The 25145-nt window shown below is 36.8% G+C and overlaps 1 protein-coding gene across 1 annotated transcript in view; it reads left to right on the forward strand.

The window, feature by feature from the left end:
* The window catches only part of LOC134662598 (vascular endothelial growth factor receptor 1), a 46790-nt gene extending 21852 nt beyond the window's left edge, over positions 1-24938 (forward strand). The window contains exons 7-25 of the mRNA XM_063518870.1: positions 470-618; positions 1711-1870; positions 2359-2470; positions 4360-4544; positions 5046-5200; positions 5640-5922; positions 6961-7116; positions 7881-8005; positions 8695-8860; positions 9201-9461; positions 9774-9998; positions 10202-10355; positions 12350-12441; positions 13321-13475; positions 14516-14638; positions 17116-17285; positions 19665-19809; positions 22169-22358; positions 24526-24938. Of these exons, the coding sequence (XP_063374940.1) occupies positions 470-618; positions 1711-1870; positions 2359-2470; positions 4360-4544; positions 5046-5200; positions 5640-5922; positions 6961-7116; positions 7881-8005; positions 8695-8860; positions 9201-9461; positions 9774-9998; positions 10202-10355; positions 12350-12441; positions 13321-13475; positions 14516-14638; positions 17116-17285; positions 19665-19809; positions 22169-22358; positions 24526-24926 (3407 nt within the window). The 3' untranslated portion in view covers positions 24927-24938. The remainder of the gene's footprint in view (positions 1-469; positions 619-1710; positions 1871-2358; positions 2471-4359; positions 4545-5045; positions 5201-5639; positions 5923-6960; positions 7117-7880; positions 8006-8694; positions 8861-9200; positions 9462-9773; positions 9999-10201; positions 10356-12349; positions 12442-13320; positions 13476-14515; positions 14639-17115; positions 17286-19664; positions 19810-22168; positions 22359-24525) is intronic.
* Positions 24939-25145: the final 207 nt, after the last annotated feature.

Consider the following 25145-nt stretch of genomic DNA (forward strand, 5'->3'; position numbering starts at 1 on the left):
AGGGTAGACATCATCGTGGGGGGTACATATATTAATTATTGTCAATAGTCCGACACGCAACACTCACTATCCGCGCACACATCCGCAGATAGGTAAAATGTTGCTGCCGATTTTATTACAACGCTCAATCCGTTACTCACTTTATCAAGAAAATTTACGGTGACATCGGCCACATCAACGCTGCAGCAATAATGCTGCCAAATCAGGAATTATTAAAGTTACGTTTATGATTAAAGAACAGAGCACCTACAGAGCACGAGCTAGGAGTAGTTATTTAACGAGGTATATTTTTCATTTGATGACCCTTCTTTGGAAAATGGTAGAAAAAACTATTTTAAAAAAGAAAATAATTTGTATTTATCTACATTTTTAAATGTGACACTTAAGTTCTAGTAGTTCTAGTAGTAGTTCACATAAGTTTAAGTACATTTGTCTGTGTTATGTTTTTTAAAAACGCATTACTTTGCAGCTGTTTCAAATGATGCGGTGAAACCACAAATAGTAACCAGAGATAATAGATTCCTGGCGGGTGAGACAATATTTATGAACTGTACCGTCAACTACACTGTCAACAACGCGATCTCGCTGAGATGGATAACTCCTCGGCCCTTATCTGAGGTATGGTTGTAGTTTTTAAGTATTACGTTAATAATAAATATTAATAGCGAAGAGTCTCGACCAACATCTTGAGAGCCTCGCTAGGTGGTTGGATCAAGGGCCAGATGCAGAAGGCGGTGATCTTGGACACGGCGCGGAGAGTCCGCCGGTTCCTCTCTCTGCGGCCCAGGCCGCGTAGCCAACGTGCCAATCACTAACGCTCCGTAGCGATCGAAACGCAACTGTCACTGTCGCACTAATATGGAAGAGTGATAGAGAGACACAAAGCGTTTCGCTTTCGAAGCGATAGCGATTGTAACCTTGGCTAGGCCGGCTGACCACCGGCAGCTTGGGCCTTGCCCCGCTGCCGGCGGCACCCTAGGTTAGATTTTTTATAATGTGTTTATATGTATTTTTTATTGTTTTGTAAGTGTTTTTATATTTTACTTTTATATTCATATTATAAATGCCCTAGCCTAAGAAGGATGATGAATAAAGAAAATAATATTAATATTATATAAGGCCTATATATTTATTATTAATTAATTTGTGTAAGTACAGAAGAAGTATGTAAGTACCACAGGGTCTTTAATTCAAATAGAGCAGGGGAGAATATCAGAAACTAATATATGGTGTACAACAAAGCAGATTTTACAGTTAAGCAAAACTTTATCCTAAAAACCCATCTGGCTTGAAATCGTAATCGTACCCGAGAAATTTTTATATTAAAATGTATAATTATTATTTTAAAAAAAAATTTTGATTCCGAAAAAGAAATTAAGGAAGGAATAATGTTACTAAAGAAGTATTTATCTAGGATCAATACAAACGAAAAATTTACATACTTTCGGTCTCTATTTTTTTTCTCAAATCTATTACTTACTGTAGTTTTTTTATCGCTAAAATCGGCCGCTTAGTTGCGAAATCAATTAAATTATATCTTATACAGAAACTATAAGATACAATTTAATTGACTTTTGTTCACTGTTGCATTTTTGAATATCAGATTGTGGATAATAAATAAATAAATAAATCATATTATAGGACATTATTATATACACAAATTAACTAATATTATAGTGACTAATTTTTACGCGCTATCTTAATTTGCAGGAAGATGTAAAGTCCAACGAATATGAAATCCATACAGACATCCTATACAGAGCAATTTGGGTTAAGAATGCAACTGAAAAAGATGCTGGAGAATATATTTGCGAAGCGCGAAAAGGAATCAGTGACATATCGACGAATACGCAGAAGATGATGTATCTTAGTAAATACAAATTATTACACTTTTAAAATAAGTTTTTGGCAAAAACTTCGTTTTTAGTACAAGCTTTTGTCGCTGACTGTACTTTTCTTTCCATATCGGGACAATTCTAACAACCTCAAACACAATTAGCTTGCGTTGTTTTATTACAGAGTTCTCTTGTCTCCATCATCAGATCAGCTTCATGTCATCATAATATTGCAATCATATTTACATATGTATGCAAAATTTCAGCTCAATTCGATTTCTGGAAGTGGGTCAAATTAAGCTTCCAAGATTTGACCCACACTAACTAACAAACTAACATACATACTAACAGAAGTTAAACAAAAGCTTGTAAAAATAAAATTATCAATAAGTTTTTATTAAATTCATTATTCCCTGTGACCACCTTGTTAGTATTATTGTATACATGTGTACTCGTACAATCCCGCCATTTGTACTTAATTGTTATAATGTGAAATAAAGTTTAAATAAATAAATAATTCCAGAGACACCATATTTGAAACTCAAACGATATGGGCCAGAAAAGGCGACCACATCGAATCCACAGTTTAAGTTTGCTTTTGAAATCGATGGGTACCCTGCACCAGAATACAAATTGTAAGTACATATATATAGCTTAAGAGTCCCAAGAACTTTGCCGTTGCCATAAAATCAGAGTTACCTCTCATTTTAAAACGACATTCTCAAATAACATGAGACATGAAGATTCAGGTAAGTAAATACCTACATATACTATTTAGTTAGCGCTGTTAGAAAATGTAATACAAAAGAATTACTTACCTACTAGATATGTAGGTGGCTCGTAGCTAGTAGAAGTTTGGGGTACCTAATGATTCTCCGAGAAACTTTTAGCAGATTATCGATTCGCCGACAACGATTCGCCGAACATCGTTTCGCAGAGTCATTTATTTGTAAATGTAACTTTTGGTCGACTAACGTTACGCAAACTCTTGGTTCACATACAGTTCAGTTCGCTTCTGTGTAAATTAGCTGGACTATTATCGGACGATTTCCATTTGGCAGAGTAACTGTTTCGTTTAAGCAATGTTTAGTCGAATAACGTTTCACATTATACATATAATTTTATTTTCGCAACAAAAGGATGATATAAAATATTATCATTTTTTAATTAAATGCGTTAAGTAGGTATACATATGTATATAAAGTAAGTTACGAAGAAATTAGCGAATATGTAGTGAGGCTACAATTGCACTACATCAAATTGGTGGATTTCGGGAGGAAATGCTTGAGTTACTTTAGAAAATATCCAAATCATAATACACATGCCTTTAAAAATTTAGAAGTTCCGTCAATTCCTCAGAATAAAGATTAAAGAAGAAAATTATTATGAGAATACCTCGAAGGTAACTTACTCAAATCGGACCATGGGTGCCGGAGTAATCGCTGAACATATTACTTAAAGTAAATCATCATCATTATCATCAAAACAATCATCATCATCAGGTACACTTCATCAAAATATTTGAACTCTCACCTTAGTTTATTCTTTCTTCGCAATTGTGATGAAAAACATTGTGTGTATGGTTTGCAATCCGGATCCGAAATGTATGGAATTATCCGGATCTGGATCCAGATCCGCGGATATCTCATACATTTCGGATCCGTCGTGCAAACCCTAATTGTGTGTAACTCCGGGGGTAAGAATATTCTAAGTTCTGCTAGTCAATAATATGCCAAATGAACATTCGATCTATAGTGTTTCGACCAATGATTTCTCGGGTAATTATGACAGTTACTAAATGATTATTCTACGAATAGTAAATATGCGTATCAATGTTCTGCTTATTGACTACTCTCGCAAACGACTATTATGCGTAATGAGATTCGGCCAATCGTTACTCTGCCAAACAACCCGTCGGCGAATGGTTGTCGGCGAAACAAAAATCGGCGTAATTTTTCTCGGAATATCAATAGGGCACCAGAAGTTTGACATACAAATGACTACTCGCTCCATTAGAGTTCTACGAGAGCGAAACTTCGTTTGTATGGGAGTGGCTTTTTGAGAAAAGTTGTAGAAACGATACTAACACTAATTTATTTTAATTAGTCACAAATCATAATTTTTCTGTTAGTTTTGAATGATGAAACATAAATGCATATAAATGTACCTATTTCTAATTTTCTTTCTACCCTATATGAAAAAGATGGGACTGGTGGACTGTATTAAATGATAAGTTGTTATCTTCGATATAGTAGTGTATTTAATTATATTTAGCATTTACAAGGATCAGAAAACCATAGCGTTTGACAACCAAATCAATGAATCTAAAAATCTAATGTGTCAGTTTCTTCTTTTGAATTTATAATCTGAAAGAAGAATAGAAACTCTAAAGAGTCTGCAACACTATATGTAGGTTGACATAATTATATCCACAGAGTATTTTCCTATACCTATTACGAGTTAGTTATAACTCTATCAATATTATATTTCTTAGTTGGTATTTTACATGTTATTTTAATTTCAGTATCAAGAATAACAACACGAGAATTAATAATGGCACTAAGTACAAAATAGAACAAAATAAAACAATAAAAATTTTACACGTGTTAATTGTTAATGATGTGGACATTACTGACACAGGAGATTATACAGTGGAAGCAACTAATGCTAACGGTACACAAAGACTGACCAACCATTTAAATGTGATGGGTAAGTAGTTGAGAAATAAGTACTTAATCAAGAAAAATAACTTCTATGACAGAGAGCTGATAGAACTTTGTTAGCTTTTTTTACCTACTACATATCTATATCGCTTGATCCGCCACACTGGCCTCCACCGATGTATAGCTGCCAAATACCTCTAGTAGTGAGCATAGTACTTATTTATAGCAAAGTAATCACGCAACATATTTATAAACTAATAAAGTTTTCCGGGGCTAGTTTAAAAGGGTAGCAGAGATTGTGCGGCGTCAAAAATTGCAGTCTGTCAGTGTTTGTGTATTTTAATTACGAGTAGGTATTTAATTATTTTGTATTAATTTGTATTTTCTGAAAAAGACTAATCCCATATGATAATTCGATATTAAATGGAGGTCAGGTATGAGGTTGATACAAAAAACAAAATGCGAAGTACCTCAACTATTGGAGAACTGGGCTGGCTGCAGTAGGTAAGCAATGAATTACTAAAAATAAAATATATACTTATTGCAGATGTTCCCCGAGTCACTTTCCATCTAAGTGAAGGAAGAAAGTTAAAAGGACAACAAATTAAATTGGTGTGCGAAGTGACCGGCTATCCATTACCAGACGTCGAGTGGTCTTTTATAGACAGTCAATCAAACAAAGAACTCGACACTCCTTTAAAAGTAAATTTGTCATTATTATATTTTTATTTTCAGATACTTGTTACAGTAATGTCAAAATACCTACTCTATACCTACTTAGTCTTTTATCGCTAGACTTTTAACAGTGTTAAAGTATAACAAATCAAACAATTACAAACTGTAGGTATAATGACAAAATAATCCTTCTTAAATGAAAGCGCAGCCAGAAATGAACAAAGTAACTGTCGGTTAGCAGAATATTATCAGCGCGTGGCGATAAATAGACATACGTCACATATACGTTAGTGCACTCGCTGATCCAGTTAAGCTGTATAGCGTAGATTAAGAATGTAGCATTACGATAACACCCTCTATATAAGCACTAGTTAATAGGAAATAAATTAGTCTAAATTGACCTACCAAAGTTATACGTTATACGCATCTTGCCGCGGCCCCTAAAAGTATCTATGTATATTTTCAGGGTGTCGTAAAAGAAGAATCCGAATATAAAATAGTTTCAACACTTGATTTACCAGTTCAGTCCCCGGGCACAATCATTTGCAGAGCCTCGAATACCCAAGGTGATGACCAGAAGACTAAAACCCTTCTTGTTGACGAGATTGAAGGTGGTTTTGGTATTGAAAATGAGGGAAAAGAAAAAAAGGAAGTCTCTGAAGGGGATAGTATAATTTTAAGATGTCTAGCCTCCAGGTATGACTTCACGACTGTCCAATGGAAGGGTCCGAACGACGAAGAGATACCAGGTTGGAATTGTTTTTTATTTATTTTATAGTGTACTCAGTCTCTGCTCGCAAAGTCGCATCTCACTTATTGCGGGTCCCATAGTAGGGACTCCCATGAACTCCGGGATGAAAAATATTTTGTTAGGTCAATTCGAGTTTTAGTTATTCGATCTGTTTCCGATATGATCTGGAACTGACCAGTCAGTGTCAAAAGTGACATTTCTTCAACCAAAAACGTCACTTTTGGCATTGAGGCAATCAGTATCATATCGGAAATAGATCGAATAACTAAAACTCGAATTAGCCTGTTTGTCCTTTTATAAGGTTAAAACAATTTTAAAATTCCGTTACCTAATTGATATTATGACCGGAATGTGAGAGCTCAGCACGCTGGCTCACGTAATAGCCGTAACAGCCACTGGATTTTTTTGGATTTGGAATTTATTGCGCGAGAATACTATGAATAATGGGGTGGTATGGAAACCTTCGATAGTTGCCAACTGCTTTGAAAGCTTTTCAATAGCTGTAACTACTCTGACGTGTGAAGCGGCATTATATTTACTAGCCAATGTATGTACCAGGGATGTTGCGAACATCCGCATCCGCATCCGCAACCGCGGAACTTCCGCATTATTTTCAACATCCGCATCCGCATCCGCATCCGCATGAAATCGATGCGGAGCTTATGCGGATGCGGATGTCGAACAAGTCGGCCCAGGAACGTCATAGCGGCGGCGTAAGTGCTAGGTAATTTCGTCATTACCTATAACGAAATCGTCTAGATCCAGAAAAGTCGGCCAAGTTACTGTTTATTAAATATGACGCACCTATATTCTTGCTCAAATACTAAACGTTACGTTTTCTTTTAATAAAAAAATACTAAAAATGTAATATTTGATGTTTTCTAAGTACCTAATCTTGGCATCCGCATCCGCATCCGCATCCGCGGATGTGAGCCTTTAAATATCAGCATCCGCATCCGCATCCGCGGATGTCAAAAAATCTGCATCCGCAACATCCCTGGTATGTACATTGTTCTATTTTTTCCATGTAACATAGGAGCCGTCTTTGAACATTCAACTAACGCAATGTCTCTTGTCGCAAAAATGGAAATAAATGACGCATTAATAAGTCACACTGGCAATTACTCATGTGTTGGATACAACAATATAACTAGCGACGAACGAAAAGAAACCATCTCCCTTGTAGTTGCAGGTAAAGTAAAATAAACGTAGTTTTATTTTTAGTTTGATGTTTACACGTACCTATTCCGCGCTTTTCTATCACTCTTAGGTACTTAACTACTTTGCTAAGTGAGTTACTCGAGTAGGGTAAATGTGAACAATTTTATAAACGCCGGTCGGTTTTATTTTACTGACTTTTAAAATTAATGCTAAACTTAGTTTAAAAAGTACCGAAATAAAAGAGTAGCAGTATCTACCTAGTTGCTCAGCACTAAATTACTCAACTAGCTTATGTATAAGGTAATTATTTAATTTGTCATATGTATTGTACAATACATATCCCTCCCATAGTAAATTCTTTACAGTCTCTTCTTTTATTTTAAAAGTATGTACGTATACATTTTGTTGTCCTTGATTGAATCGATCATGTACTAATTTCATACATAAAAACTTTTAAACAGACAAAACACTTGTCGTTAAATTCTAAATTAGATATATACCGGTGTAACTAAACATAATGGTTTGACAACACTTTTTTTTGGTTTATCACCATACTTTTAGTTTTTTAAATATGTGTCGTAAATTCTGCAGATATTTCGTCTTAAAAGAGAAGTATAAGGCGCAAATTGAAATAAACATAGAATGCAGAAAAGTGTAGTACTTAATTAGGCATACATCTTTATTTTTCTAAAAACTTTCTGTTAGCCCCTCGTATATACCCCATCGTATGTATGTATGTTATGTACCTATACCTGTCTAATCGTATATAAGTATATCCAATTTATATTTGAACAGGCCTTCGCGCAGCATCAATAAAAGTTCCTGCTGAAGATACCGTGAAAGAGGTGATACCATTTAATGATGTGACACTCACATGTATAGCAGAAGCTATTCCTCCGCCTGTTATTACATGGTACAAGGTAAGTAATATTTCCACTTGGCTTTATCTGGAGGCCTAGCCAACATGACAATCGTTGATATAAACCGCGAATTGAATCATAATGTAGATATGGAAATAGTCACGTGACTTCGTAGCATCTGTCATCCACACATTTTTCTTTTCGTTTCGTTTGGCGTGTGTTAATGTACGATTGTTATCTCGGCTAGGCTCACTGAGCAGTACGCCTTGGGACCAATATAATTCGAGAAAGTGACAGGAGTTATTAGTTGTACACCCAACTAGTTTAGTTGTATACCCCTACTTATCATGTCTATAGCCATGTCACCGGCTGTTTCTTTTTCAATTGAAATTGGGCTCCTATTTTGTAGCGATAAGTGCGATTTTAAACAATGTTTACTTTACTTGTGTTTACTTTGTTAACGTTTATTTATAGATGTAATAAACGTTTTCGGTTATATGGAAGATGTTTATGACATCAAAATCTAATAGCCAATGTTAGCCGATATTCAAAGTGGCATCTGTTACATATTGGAGTTATGATGCAAAACTTCACATAAGGTGAACGCACTAGTGCTCGACATGCTAATGCCCAATAGATGGCACCCTACTGTCACCTCTATTGACAATGACTTAAGTTTCAAGTTGACATGTACTGGTACCGCGTCGTACGTTTACCTTAATTTTGTTTATAAACAATTTTTTTTGCAGGACGAGATTGAGATAGGAAGCATTAATGTTATCACACGTTCATTGAATTATAGCACAGTAAATTCAACCTATACATTCAAGCAAAATGGTACCGATGATTCAGTTTACGAATGTGTGGCTACAAGTGGCACATCTAGGGTTTCAAAAATGTACCAGGTTACTGTCAGTAAGTACCTATTACCTATTACCTACACAAATCACACTTAGACTTTATAATTGCAGTGGATCCTCGATAGTACAAATCTTAAGGAAACACCAACTTAAATATCGGAATGTGTATATGATGTAATACTTATAACAGTGCCTGTTAAAACGAGACTGCCAAATAATAAAATCAATTAAATAATAAATAAATAAACTTCACCTAATATTATTATATATTATTATATCGCGTCATGCTCATTGTAACGTCATAAATACCGATCGGCAGATTTTTTGTAAATGGTAATTAAGGCAATTTTTTTACGGTTTACATTTTTTAAATTTTTCTTGTATTTTTCACACAGCAATGCTCAAGTCAAGGTTCAAATGGGAATATCTCAGCATCCTAGTAGCCATAATGTTGGCACTGGTGCTACTGGTGCTTTACTTATGCTGGAGGATAAAGAAAGAGAAGCGATTCAGAAAAGAGTTGGCAGCCGCTGGCCTGCTGGACTTCAAGGAAGGGGCGCCCAAATCGCTTAACCCGGAGCTTGGCATCGATGAACAGGCCGAGTTACTGCCCTACGACGACAAATTTGAGTTCCCAGTGGAAAAATTGATTTTGGGTAAGGAGTAGACCTCGACGTAGAAGATAATTCATATTTATTTTGATACCTACTAAAAAATTGTTCATCATCGTCAACATTTTGCAATCTATCGTTGGTCTTATACACAAGCAAATAAATAATTAAAAGCAGTTAGTAAATAAAGAAGACTTACAACATCCGTACGCAATGTTGTATCTAGCTTTCTATGTTCCTGCGTTCAGGTCCAAGTTCAAATATATATGTATTTAGAACCTATTTACATATATCGGCGAAATTTTAGTCAATCAAACGTAAATCTTGTAGACTATACGTGATTTTTTTCGTTAACAGGGCCCCAGTTAGGTGCAGGCGCATTCGGTGTGGTATACAAGGCGGAAGCGCGCGGCATTATCAACGCGGAAGACAATACCACTGTCGCGGTGAAAATGGTCAAGAAAACTGCCGACAATATCTACATCAAGGCGCTCGCTTCCGAACTCAAAATCATGGTGCACCTGGGGAAGCATATCAACATTGTCAATTTGTTGGGCGCGTGCACCAAAAATGTTGGAAAACGTAAGTTGCATAGGTACCCACATTAGGCACTTGCAATTTTTTTATTCACGATAGTCCAGATTAGAAAACTTGCGCCGATTCACTAAAATTGTTCAAAAGAGTGGTAAATTATTTATCGACAACTAAGCCATTTTGCGTACACATAATAATATCCACACACATGAACATCCAAAGTCAAACTTACTTGTTTTGTACGATGTAAGGCGAGCTGATCGTGATCGTGGAGTTCTGCAAGTTCGGCAACATCCACAACTACATGCAGCGGCACCGCGACGTGTTCATCGACCAGCTCACCGACAAAAAGGAGAAGGCCCAGGGCAACGTCAACCGCGCCTTCTGCAGCGGGGCCGACAGCGGGTATGACATGTTATGTCAAGTTTTCATTTTGTTATTCTTATATGATCTCACTGATTTAAACTTTCACGATTGTTAAAGTTGGCGAAATATATCTTATTCAAACTTGTTCGAGAGATCGGCTCACTTTACATTTCGTCAACCTTACACATTCGGCCATATTCGAACTTTAAGATACGTCAAAATTTGAAACGATATGGATTGGATATGTCAGTGTCAAACAAGTGTCAAAAGTGACGCGTTTGTTTGAAGAAACGTCACTTTTGACACTTGTTTGACACTGACATATCCATTCCGTGTCGTTTCAATCTTTAGTATTTGATGTATCTTAAAGTTCGAATATGGCCGATTGTTATTTATGAAAACGGGACTAAACTACTCTAGCTAGTCGTCTCCGAGACCATAGGGCCAATGCCGTCTTCGATACATAGAATGTTATTTTAAAATAAAATTATACGCGATTAAGTCCCATGATTGTAAATAATAGTTTTAATTACTCTTATAATCTGTCAGTCTCTCTCTTAAAGCCCTTTTCTTATGCTATTTAAAAAGAAAACATTTATTCTGTAAGTGGACCTCAAGGGCTCTTTCACAAGTCAATACAAAATATTGTTTTCGGTTACCGCGATAGTTACTCATGAAATAAAACTATTAAAACAGATTATATCGCGAATATTGAATTTATACTACATCCCAAAGATGAATGTAGTATAAATTCAATATACGCGATATAATCCGTTTTAATAGTTTTATTTCATAAGTCAATACATAATTTACAGTGGCATGACAGATGACATTTAACAGAATTTGTGATTGTATGAGTTGATGACTGTGCATCCTAGAAAGGTCCAAAAAATTATAATCAGTTTTGCACAAAAGCTAAACAAAACATATGAAAAATATTTCTATAAATGAGCAATATTATGCTTGAGGGAACTCAGTGACTACTTTTTTTATTTATAAAACACGCAAGAAATTAAACCCGGGCACCCACTTCCCTCTCGCTCACGCTTACGCTCAGTGAGAGTGAGAGAGGAACACGAGCTTACTGCACATGAAGACAAAGTAACAATGGAAAATAAAGATTGGGTATCTCTCTATATCTGCTTCCTCTGCTTCCTTGTATCCGGATGTCGTATAATTTTAATGAATTATTTCCTTTACTGAGAGTACAGTGTAAATTCCAACAATGTCCTGCACAATACAAATGACATACTTAATATATGTAAATGACTAATTATTAGATAAGAGTTATAAACTAGGACGTAGGAAGGAAGGAAGTTTTGACAGATAACGTTTAATATTCACTTTATATACTTGTGTGGAAACTTATAAAAAAACAACAGCAAAGAAAACCACCTGCAGTGTTAAACTCAACGTCAACGCTTTTAATTGGTACCTACTTCCTGTACAATATTCGCATCGTCTAACATTTCTAAATCCGGTTTCACAAGGTATGCAGGATGATTTGTTTAATTTTCGATTCGATAACGTTTTCTAGTCCTGTAACTATCTATCTGTATTGGTTTGGAGCAGTATTAAATTGTTTTAATTTACAGTTATCTGCTTTTTTGGGGGGATAAGCTTCGGTATTTTCGTTGGTAAAGCGGCGGGTTTGCACCAGGGAAGTTTTCATTGATTTCAAGCATTTTAAGATCGTTAGTAGATGGTTCTGCTAAATACAAAAATTAGTTTAAAATAAGGTTAAGCAGTAATGTATTAGATTAGGTTACTTAGGCTTCGCTCAACTAATTAAGCTTAAAGTTTTTTTCAAAGATATTTCCATCTGTAAATTTTAATACGACATTTTACGAGTCTTTGGTAAAATTGAAAATAATAATGCGGTTAAACCCCGCAATTTAGGTTACTGGTTAAAACTACTTAGAAAAAGCTTTCTAAGGAATTGAAAGCCAAAATTAAACAAGTACATATTTGATACATTAAACAGTATTGATTCATTGAAATGAATTAAATTTATGTTTTTTTCTTTTTTTTAGCATGACTTCGGATTGTTTGAATTCAAATCAGACGCAACAGACAGACCACACGCTCCTCAACACTGCTGCCAGTAACCGCTCAGGAAGACTAGGTAATATATTATTATTTATACGTTTTAAATTATAATTCTTAATTATATTTATTAACGCCCTCCTAACCTAGTCGGTAGTGACCCTGCCTAGTGCCTACGAGAGATCCCGGGTTCGAATCCTGGTAAGGTTATTAAGGTATTTATTTGTGTGTTTATCACAAATATTTGTTCTTGAGCTATGGATGTTTCTATGTATAGTAATTATTTATATATACATATCTGTATATTATGTATATCATCGTCTAGTACCTACAACACAAGCCTTATTGAGCTTACTGTGGGACTAGGTCGATCTGTGTACAATTGTCCTATAATATTTATTTATTTTTAAAGGCATTAGTTAGTTAATGTTAATATGATTTACTTACCAAATATTAACTGTTATAATTATTTCTTATCAGACAAGCCTAAACCGCAGTCGGAATTTGAAAAAGGTAAATTGTGAACTTGTTTGTACGGTGTAGCACCAACTTTCCTTATACATATTATATTCCTTTATGATGTGACGATGATTAAGATGTGTTGTGATATGATTGGCACACAAATTAACAATTTTGTTACTACAAATTTCTTATCTTTCTTATTTATTGCTTCATTATTTAATATATTTGCATCATTCAGTTTATACCTAGGCTGTAATATTCAACCTTTACAACATATTTGTGAAACAGCAGCAATATATTGGTTATTGTCGTTAATATTGTAGTCAAACTAGCAAAATAATTCGGGATAACATTCGTGTTGAATTTGTGCCACAAAGATAAACACGAATTCTTTACAATTTGCTCTACGCATGTCTGTTTTCTTCTCTGATTTGTTCAATTTCTGTAAAAAGGAGCTATAAATAATATAAATTATTAGATGATCACCGGAATTCAGTATCGGAGTCGGGATACGTGCAGCCAGAGTGGCGCTCGAACTACGAGAGCGACTACGTGTACGAGGGGCGCAAGCCGCGGCCGCTTACGTCGCGCGACCTCCTGGCCTGGGCCTTTCAGATCGCGAGGGGCATGGAGTACCTTGCTAACATGAAAGTAAGTGTCAAACCTTGTTTATTGTTTACTTTACACTGTTATACCCACTTCTTAGTTAGTAATTACCTGCCTATTTCAATATTTAACATGAACATGTTAAATTTATTTCAACGATAAGCAATATTACTCATATCTATACCTTGGCAATGAGTATATACTTAATTCTTGTAGATATTAAATATTAACTACTACTACTAAATTTTAGTCTTTTTCAATCATAAAAAAGGTCTCCATCAAGGGTTCAGAATAATAAACACAGTTTTATTGTAACGACCTCTGCCGTAGTCACTAATGTTTCTCGTAAAACGCGTAGAACAATTTCAATGTTTTATTTAACACTGAAATACTGTTAGGACCTCTTAAGAATTTATTAGCAATTCTAAAGCCCACTTTCAAATGTCTCAGGCGGATAAATGTTTATCCGGCTGAGACATTTGTGTGTATTATAAATTATAATACACATATACGTGTTGTAGTCAAACCCTGAATTTCCGACTCTGCTAGGTTTAACTCATGTTTGATGAGTGGTCTTAGGCCAAGCCTAAATGCAACTCCATTTTAAGAGTGATTAACCTGGGCGGTCAGACCTAGGAAAAAAAAAGCACCTTACGTAAATCGGTAAACGAACTTTTGTTTAAGAGTCACAGGAATATAGCCGGCGCCTTACAATCCGAGTTAGATATTCTCTTAGTTTAAAACGACATATTGAAATAACAAGACATTTGCCATGAACATTAAAAAGAGAGGGACTGCCCAAGTAGAAGTCTTGGAAATTACTAGTCAAAGACCCATATATGTTATTAATTTGGGCTTTGAATAAGGTCTTAAGGCCACTGGCCACTGGTCAATTGGTCATATCTAGGATTGCCGGCGAGTCGAGGTTTACTGTAACATACATACTAATAGGTATCTCACACGGATGAATGTTTACTTACGTACAATATTTATGTAGCAAATGTTATCACAGTTTATTTGGTGGAAATGGCATAATATAGCGCGAAGTACTTAATTGGATGCTATTACAGACGACTTGTTTACAGATTCTCCACGGAGACTTAGCTGCCAGGAACATATTACTACATGAAGATAACGTCGTGAAGATTTGCGATTTCGGATTAGCTAGAAGCATATACAAGAACGACGAATACCAGAAGAAAGAAAACGTAAGTAGTTCCCGTTCTCCACATCTTCAGGCAAATTCTGATTTATCGATTTGTTATGATTTTGATCTTGTTATGATATTATTATTTTGACGACCGGTCTGGCCTAGTGGGTAGTGACCCTGCCTGTGAAGCCGCGGTCCTGGGTTCGAATCCCAGTAAGGGCAAATATTTACGTACGTTTATTTGTGATGAGCACAGATATTTGTACCTGAGTCATGGTTGTTTTCTATGTATTTAAGTATTTGTATTTTATATCTATCGTTGTCTGAGTACCCATAACACAAGCCTTCTTGAGCTTACCGTGGGGCTTAGTCAATTTGTGTAAAAATGTCCATTAATATTTATTTATTAATTATTTATTGTTATTATTAATACGACCATGACAGTGCATCTCACGCGCACCAATGAGTGCGAGCGGGATGATTAATGACACGAGCTGGAACTCGTGTCATGTATTTCGTTCGCTCCAATCAGCGCGAGTTATCGTCAAGGTCGTGTCAAAACAAAATAAAAATCGTAACAAATTGCGAAATCAGATTCGACCTCTTGTCACTGTCGTCATGGCAGCAAATGATGTTTGTTTCGCGTTCCTCATAAATACAAGCCATAACGTTTTAGTATCTTTGTGTATCGGTTAATTTAATCGTGTCCATCAGGCGATAGAGTTATTTATTGCTTGACCGCTGGTATTGTCGTGCCCGTGCTCTAAGCGTGATTCTATTTTATTGCACGGCTTGTTTACCAAGGGAGTTACGAGCAGCCATAACGCGAGTAAATTCATGATCAGTGATCACCCTGTTTAATAGAATTGAATAAAATTTCATCTGGTGGGACTTTGGATTCAAGGAATTTCACAATTTCGGGGGATCGTATTGTGTCTTTTTATTGAAAAACACGTTTTAAAAATAAGTCACGGCAAATATGTAACAATTATGAATCTAATACGATCATTTATATTCTTCTGCTTTCATAAGTTACTCGTATAGTTACTAATTTTTAAAAAGGGGTTTTCAATTAAAAGACATGTCAAGATCGCTTACCTTCTTTCTAATACTAAAAGAAACGAACTATAGTCCACGTATAAAATAGTAAAAAAATGAGTATCGCAGATTGTGATAAACTCCAAATCAATCCTTGAGTTTTATATACATATGTATATTAAAGTTTTTATACTTAGCTGCCCAAAATTTAATGATACATCCAGTTATTATCGCATAATATAACACTAGACGGTCGTATAATAACCCTAGTTTTACTCGCACTCGTAATATCTATAAAATACATACCTCTTTTAAATTAATTGATCATGATAACATTGATAAAATAATATATTATGCAGTAATAACACTAATAATGCACGCGATAGCCTGACAGACGTCCGATGAGCGCGGATACGGTATTTAAAATGTATATAAAACGGTACAAACTGCGGACTTAATGCCTTAAAGCTCTACCAGTCAACCATGGAATATTTCCTTACGAAATTTGTCTTTAATTATGTATGTATGTGTAACTTTATTACATGGGAAGTTTCGAACAGGACAATGGATAAGCGTGTAACTACGGAGATGTAAATAGAAAATAATTTTACATGAAAAATAGAATACGTTAGGAACTGTGTTGTAATGTTATCGCTTCATATCTTATTTCGCTATTTGTCAGGCGAGATAGAGGTCAACAGGAAACGCGTTTGATAATTAGGAAAAAACAGTGGCGTAGCGTGAACTAATCAGTGGGCGAAATCGCATCTGCGAGGCCCTCTTCTTTTACTGTGCCCGAAGGGGCCTCGCGCGAGGCCCCTCTTGGGGCGCGACGCCGTGGGCGACAGCCCACTTCGCCCACGCCTAGCTACGCCACTGGGAAAAAATCAGCCTTTTCGAACATTTCCCTTATAATCCTATGCCGATATTTAATCGTGTAATATTATTATTTATATAAAACTTCATAGACAGATATAATTACACAATCCATTAAATACAGTAATATAATTATAAGAGAGAAGTGTGTCCAGTAGTGTGACATAATTATAAGTATATTGGCTGAATTATACACATTACAATGAAACACATTGTTGCTGCGATGCATTAAGGTTAACACGCAACCCCGGGCTCCACGGTGTCATAAAGTTGACCATGGAATCGCTGACATTTGACAACCTTCGGTCAAACCTCTTCCTCAGTGGAGGTCACTAAATATCGCACAACGCAAATTAATTTGTTTTTGTGATGGGAGTGGGACTCAAACTTCACGATCCTTTATCCTTAGAAATTGGCATAAAACGTGGAAAGTTTTAAGTTTCAAACCTCCTCGGAGCTCAATAGTGGTAATGATTGTGCCCCCTGTGCCCAATTACAAATTGGTTAACGGGATCTTAGACTTGCTTAACGTTACAAGATTTTACTGCTGGTGTTGCTGAAATAAGTCTGTAATAAAGGAAAATAAGGTAAAAGATACAATCTGTAATTAACATTTTTCAGAGCCCCTTGCCAGTGAAGTGGCTAGCCATAGAGTGCATGACGGACCGCATATTCTCGACGCAGTCGGACGTGTGGTCGTTCGGCATCGTGTTGTGGGAGCTGTTCTCCCTCGCCAAGACTCCGTACCCTGAGATCAACCCACAGGATCTGCTGCAGCGGCTACAGGAAGGGTGAGGGCTTTTGGCTTGTACACTAAGTACAGTCTTTTTTTTACTTTGGGGAGATGTGGTTTGCACGCACGTTAGTTGTTGATTGGAACGTTACTTTTTGGAGAAAACGTGACTGCGTTCTGAATAATTTTAAAGTTCCGATTTATGACCATGCTGTCATAAACTCTGTGTTGGAACAATACACTTCCTGTTCCACAATGGAATCTGTTTATTCATTAACGAAACACAATTAGAATTGACTTAAAGTGAATTAGTAGATCCTTAACAATTGTTAACTGAACAAACATTCAAAAGAAACTTGAGGAAGTAAGAGGAAAATTTGTAATTTGTACTTTCAATAATCCACTGGGTAGAAAGGGTACAATTATTTAGGTCTGCGGTTTCTATTGCGATTTGTAATTCCAAACCACAAATGATTCCCATTTCAGTAAACAGGAAAACTTCACCAATAATGTCTCAAATAGGCTAACGCCATAACCTGTCTGCCTTAAGGCCCTGATCGACGGGCGAGTAAAACCGCGGTTTTGCGGCTCATCGGTAATGCTCGCCGGCAATCATTATCAATCGATATCATTGCAATACCGTAAAATGGGGTGAGTAGGTGCAAAACTCACATTCAAACCTCGATAACATTTTATTTTTACATATGCAAACTGAATGGTGTATATAATAAGTGTTCCGGAAGTTTGTATTTTCGTTTTTATTTTATTTTGGGAAGTTCCATTTCATAACTTTGACGATAAACAGGAAAACCCACCTCACCCCGTAGTCCCTCGTATTTGGGGTGAGTTGGGTTTTCATACAAAGGTGATTTTGGAAGATTGTTGGATCGATTTTTTTTTATTATGAGTATTACTATAGCTCAAATTTAAATTGGAATGCATTGTTTTTGTGGCAGTAGCCTTAAAAAACCATCTCACCCCCCTTTCAAACCTTCTCTCCCCATTCATAACCCAACTGTCCCCGCGAACCCTACTCACCCCATTTTACGGTACCGAGGTATTATATACCGACGAGCTGGGCTCGTGGCTCGTCAAGTATGTTTGATTTTTTACTCGGCTCGCCATCTAAAACCGCGTGTCGATCACGGCCGGCGAGCCGAGCCGGCAGTTTTCGGCGACCGCTGGAGAGAACGGACGTTTTTTTTTTTCATTGGGATCTCATTAGGTACTTATGACGGCCTCCGTAGCCTAGTGGGTAGTGACCCTGACTATGAAGCACGAGGTTCTGGGTTCGAGTCCCGGTAAGTGCAAATATTTGTGTGAAGAGCACGAATATTTGTTTCTGAGTTTTGGACGTAGGTATTCTACGTATTTAAGTATGTACCTATCTATCTATACAAGTATGTTTATCGTCGCCTAGTACCTACCCATAGTTTAAGCATTGATAGTCTAGGACTAGGTCGATCTGTGTGAAAATTGTCGTACAATATTTATGTTTTGTTATTACGTTACTAGTAGGTAGGTAAATTATGTTTGAGTCTCTCGAAAGTTCATGATTAAAACGAAGTAAATTGCTGAATATAGGTACATTAATTTTTATTTGTAAACAGTAGAATATATGTCAATTGAATATAATAATAATATAAATTATCTGCTGACAATTCACGTATCAAATGGGTAGGTATGCGACAAGTGCAGCCTATTTTCGATGCAACTTTTAACCCAAACTCTAGGGCGTCTACGCTTATTCTTTCTAATTTCGTTGCATGCTATAGCGAGGTAACACAAAACTTCATATTTTGAGCACGACATATTGAACCGACCGCGATCACACGACGGTTTTGCTCGCTAGTCGTTCAGCGCTGACGAGTCACGAGTAAAGCCGTCGCTGTAAAACCGCGGTATAATAACTCGTACGTCGATCACCCGCTTTACTTGCATCTTGCATAACTATCAAGGTAACATTCGGGTAGCGACTGCAGCTGCAACTTTTGTGGCATTACTACTGCGGACGTCACGAGGGCGCTGCGCTGTCACTGTCAATTCCCTTGATATAATGAGAGTCTTTCGTAGCCGCATCACTGCCGCGATTAGAACGTTCAAATCCGGCAATCATTTTATCAAGGAAAATGACATTCGAAAATTACACGCCTCACCAATCAATCCGGTTCCGTAGTTAACATTGTAGGTACCTAGTTTTCTTTTCCAAAAAAAATACTTCCAATTGCCTAACTAAGCATGATCCAAGTAACTACCCTATGACCTACAACTATTTGGTAGACCTATAAAAATAATAGGTAATAAATAAAGTAAATAAGACAGGATCATTTGTCTCGGATTTTAAGTAGGCCTCATACCCTAAAGGTTAAACAAGTGTTAAGAGACAATACAGAAGTACCAAGGAGAGTAACTTTTATTATAATTATTATATTTACAGCCATCGCCTCAGCAAGCCGCCATACGCGGATGATCGTCTGTATCGTGTGATGAGGTCGTGTTGGGAACAAAGGCCCACCAAAAGACCTACCTTCACTGCACTGCAGGAGACCATCGGGTCATTTTTAGAAGATAACGTGCGTAATGTAAGTATCATTTATCAACTGCCTAACATATTTATTATTAAAATGATTAAAGTAACTATACTATTAAACAAGCAATATTAGAACTGGATTTAAAGATTTAGGTAACATTTACAATAAACTAGACGGGCCCGCAGCTCCGCTCGCGTAAATGAAGTAAAGAGTTTGTCTTATGTTTAGTTAGATACCGATATTATGATGTATTGAACCCTGCCAGGGTATAAACCCTATATAAGAAGTCCCTATCACAGTTATAAAACTGTGATAGGGACTTCTTATTTATAACCGTTATTTGGATAACTTTATTCGCAAATTTCTCAAAAAATGATGTGATTTGATAAAAGGCAAGATTGTATTTTTTCATCTACGTAGGTATTTATTTAAAACTTGTTTCAACATAAAATTATTATTTATTTTTATAAGCCCAATTGCAAAAACCACCGCCCATAAATCGTATTTTCATACAAACGTAAGTAGTCCCCATTTCCTTGTCTGGATATTGACATTACTTACGACGGCTACGGTGACGCAACGACCCAAAGTGAGTCCTGGCCTCCGACACCAGATCACGCCATGTTTCCCGGTCTTGCGATAGCTCTCGCCAGTCGCCATGGCCGAGGTTGAGCAGATCTTTAGCAACTAAGTCGTTCCAGCGATACCTGTAGGACGTCCAATCGGGCGTCTCCCATTTCGTTGTCCCAAGTAGGTACGCTCTCTTCACGACACTATCCTCTCCCATTCTCTCGTATCCGAGCCACTGAGCGCTTAGCCGCTTTGGTCTCTCCAACGCCCAAATACATCACCACTATAACGGAACACATCCTTATTTCTATGCAACAAAGTTATATTACGATATATTTGGCTACTTTAGCCTTCACTATTTATTTGATGCTGACTGTACATTTGCTTCATGAATTTGTAGTCTCCATTAGATATATACCGGAGCCACCGAGGTCGCTCAAAAATATCTGAACATGCACTTTAACTACATTATAATTTACATTGTTCAGATATTTATGAATACCTCGGCCGCTCCGATATATCTGATGGTGACTGTTCAGCATGAAGAAAAAATCCTACCTGGTCTAGTCGTATCGTATTACGCGAGAAAACAGTTCCCGAATTGGTTATATCTGTAAAGTCATTAAAGTATAATTATCATACACACATTATTACGGGCACCATCCCTTAAACTGATGGGCTTCATATTAAATAACTTAATTGCTATCAACTTTGTATTTTTGGCCCATCTCGGCAGCCGCAGCCCGTTCCCCGGACGAATGGCAATGTTTGCCGAAGCCGTGAAAAGTCAATCTGAATAATATAACTCAAAAAGAAATGTATAACAATTAAATACAAATTATTAACACGATAATCATACGATAATACTAATTTGATTGATATTATTGATAAGTCATATATGGCAATAAGTCACTCGTATGGTAAGCCCAGACTAAGGTTGAGGTTGACATCACTTTTTATTTTACTTCGTGTAATAAAACGCCGCAATAACTGTATACCAACATGACAAACAAAATCATTTGGTATGTCTGTAGCACCACATCAAATAATGTTGTCTGTAGCACCACCGAAACGAAACCAACCGAGAGTTGCCGAAAATGGCCGATCATCGTAAAATGAAGATTGTTATGAAAATTTCTTTTGCTTATTGTAAATTAAATACGCATCGAAAGCGATAGTTTTTATGCTCTAGTTCTATTCTCATATTTAGATAATAGATTTAAACAGTTTTTTCTTATCATACGTGCGTGGTATTCGAGAAACGTGTCAAAAACTTTTTTAGAAATTTGTAAGGCGCCATCTCGCTTCTTCCCTCGTTTTTTATCCCGTTCTGGTTTTTCAATTTTATATATATAGATGGGCTTATGAAGACGATAAATAGATAATATTAACTTGATTTCATTCCTAGAACTCTAAGTAGATTACGCACGCAGAAAGTAAAAATCATGCATCAATGTAGGCAAGGGGTAGGTTTGGAGAGATAATGATGAATCTACCTTCCAATTTGGACAAACTAAGTGTAAGGCCTGACTGGACGCTCGAGTTGGGCGTGCAGCGGGGCGGGGCGTGTGGCGTGCATGTTAAACAAATGCAAGCGTATAGGAGCGGCCTTAGTGTACGCTGCTCAAATCACTTGTGAGCCCGACGCCACGCTTCACGCCCTGCCGAACGCTCCGCTTCGAGCGTCTACTCTGGCCTTACACTAAGTGTAAGTCGAATTTTAGATCACTGATAAAAACTGAATCATTCCTGAACCTTGTTGTATCGAGATAAAGATTTGTCTCTAACTATACTTTAGACATCGTTACTGCAATGCTTAATTCCGGGTTGTTTCTTCCAGCACTACGTAGAGCTAAACCAGGAGTATGCCGAAACGAACGAGAACCGCGTCGGGGAGAACTACTTGATGCAAGTGTGCGCGCCCGACTACAACAACCAGGTGACGCCGAGCCCCCACCACTACGCCAACGACGCCAGTGGCTTCTTCTTCGGCGTCACGCCGTCGCCGACCCCGGTCCAGTTGCAATACGGTGCGTTATAACGTTATCTACTTACATATTTAAACAGAGTCTATGTGCAGTGCCGGCCCGAGCCCTTGATCAGGGTAGAGTGAATTCGGGTTTTGGCGCCCTTCGTTGAAGTTTTCAAGCGTATTTTGGGCCCCCGCCACACTCGCGTCTTTTAAAACTTTTTTTTTTCTCATTTGCCATTTTGGCGCCCCTCTTGCTATTCGGCGCCTAGAGCGGGCGCTCCACTCATTCTACCCTAGATCCGGCCCTGTCTATACGTACTGTTTGTTGGTGACATAAAACATTCGTACCTATGGCTCTTTAAAAAGTAACTAAGTAGAATCACATCTATCAGCATCGACCCGCGGCTCGAATGTGGCTAAAATATGTCTCCATGCCGATTGACTCTCACTCATACTCATAGTTTAGGTACTGATAATATAAATTACAGGTCAGACTCCACCCGATATATAGATAGATGTGGTTCCACCCTTAATGAATAAGTACGTAGGTACGAGTACATTACTAATTCATTCTTTGTTCATATACATAATATATTGACATGAGTTTTGGCACCTTAATTTAGTGTACTTTTATTGCACTTTACTCATACTCACACCAGGTTTCCTATATTTATTTATGCGTTTTATTCTATGACGTAATTCTGTCCGTCTTTTACAAGGGTACATTGTATTGCTATTGCTTACTTCCCGCAATTTGATAAAGAAATGGGTTACAAGAGTCATACCCGCGTCAAACTTCCATGGCACAAGCTAGTAAAAGGAATCCCTATGTATGTATTTGGTTACATCGACATAGTTTGGTATAAACTTTGTCGAAACAATATAAGTAAAATTTAAATGATCGGCTTTAAACTTAATACGATGCAGTGTAGAATTTTATGATAGTCAGTACAATTTATATAATCAATATTGAATCATATTTTTGTAATTCAACTGAAATTGTTAAAGTGATTTTTCCATTTTTCGCTAATCATTAGCGCAAGGATAGTATAACAACTAAAATTGGTATCAACATGTTTAGTAGCGTTTGCAATTTATACGTATTGTATAATATGAGTTTTTATAGTAACTAATAATTAAGTGTTTACAGCGGCAGGTATGACTAGTGATAACTAGACTTATTATTTTCCTTTTACTTTTCTTTAGAAATTACGGAAAATACCGAGTTCTGAATAAGCTGCACCAATTAGGATGGGTAAATGATGTGTGACGCATGGTTGTTGACTTTGCTAACTAGACTTGATAGACAAGAGTTGTGTTGTGTTCCTATTTAAAGCTAATAATGTAATAAAATTAAAAAAAATATCAAGCTTACTTACAATTGCTCAATAACAATTGGTAGGTAATAAAAATAACTGGTGTTTCCGTTGCAATTCTTAGAAATCATAATAATTGCCTTCTAATAAGTGAGCTATCAACAAATAAATCAAAATAACATATTTGATTAAATAATTCCTCTGGATGGGTTTTCCAAATTAAATAACTAATTATGATAACAATTAAGTTAAACTAAACATATTTGTTTAACTACGAGCAGTGTTATCTTAAAAACAATAATACCTATTTACTAAAGAATTATATTAGTCTTATGAGACAAGAGTAGCGTAATGCAGCTTCGTCATATGCAATATTTTATTGATAGTAGAAGAGATATAATGCATAAGAAAACATCGTGTCCTCTAATTTAATCGCTGATGTACATATACCACGCTGCATGACGTCATAATGTACTGTGGTTTATAGTATTTGAATAGGCTAGATGACACGTTTTTATTAATGGGTCATTAGGTCAGTTGGTCAGGTTGGTTTTGGATCACCGTCATGTCTATATTTGCTTTATATGGGACCCATTGCATTAATACAGCAATGCAAAAGTCAGAAATGACAATCGTAGGTAGGTACTTTAAGCACGAAACGCTCCTTACTAAACGGTACGATCACATGATTTCCGTCTTGAAGTATGGAACACAAGATAGTTTTAATAACCATATGTTTTAATATTTACACTGAAATGTTATACTGAGTTTCATGAGTTACCTACTCCTAATACAATAAATAAAAAACCCACGTCTATTAATATTTTCTTAGTGTCGGCATTAAATAACATTGTTTTATTTCCCAATGACAGACAATGAAATTCTTAATCGCCAACATAATTATTTCAGATGACGAGGGCTACCTAGCGATGACACCGGCATCTAACCAGAACGTATTTAGTCCTCGGATCGGCTCGACGTTCGACTTCGACCCGCGGAAGCTCAACGGGCGCTCCTCTGCCGCCAGCCAGGGCTCGGAGCTGACCCCCATGCTCTCCCTGAACCACCTCAGCGCGCGCGGCTCCGACTCCGACCACGAGGGCGCCACTTCCCCCTACCTCAATATGATCCCCCGCATCGAGGAGGAAACCGATGAGGTATTTGAATTAGAAACTAAAAAGAATAATCTCAAAAACTCACAGAACAACGCTGTGACTAATCCGACGTACATCACTTTCCCATCGCTAGACAAGAAACCAATAGCATCTAACAATTACGTCAATGTTAATGGAAATGGCCTAGTCAAGTGAAGTGGAACTGGTTATAATATTTACTTATAATAAAAACAGTAGTTTTTTTCTAAAAGATTACATTCCGGTTGCGACAGCATTCCAGTGCAGCATTGCTACTGACGGCATTGCTGCAGGTAATTTCAATTATCCAGTACCTACATCGATACTGATGTTGACATTTCCTGCAGTCACCAGTAAAGCTGCGCTACAATATTGTCGCAATTGAGATGTAACCTT

The sequence above is a fragment of the Cydia amplana genome, chromosome 3 (genome assembly GCF_948474715.1).
Source record: "Cydia amplana chromosome 3, ilCydAmpl1.1, whole genome shotgun sequence".
Classification (NCBI taxonomy): domain Eukaryota; kingdom Metazoa; phylum Arthropoda; class Insecta; order Lepidoptera; family Tortricidae; genus Cydia; species Cydia amplana.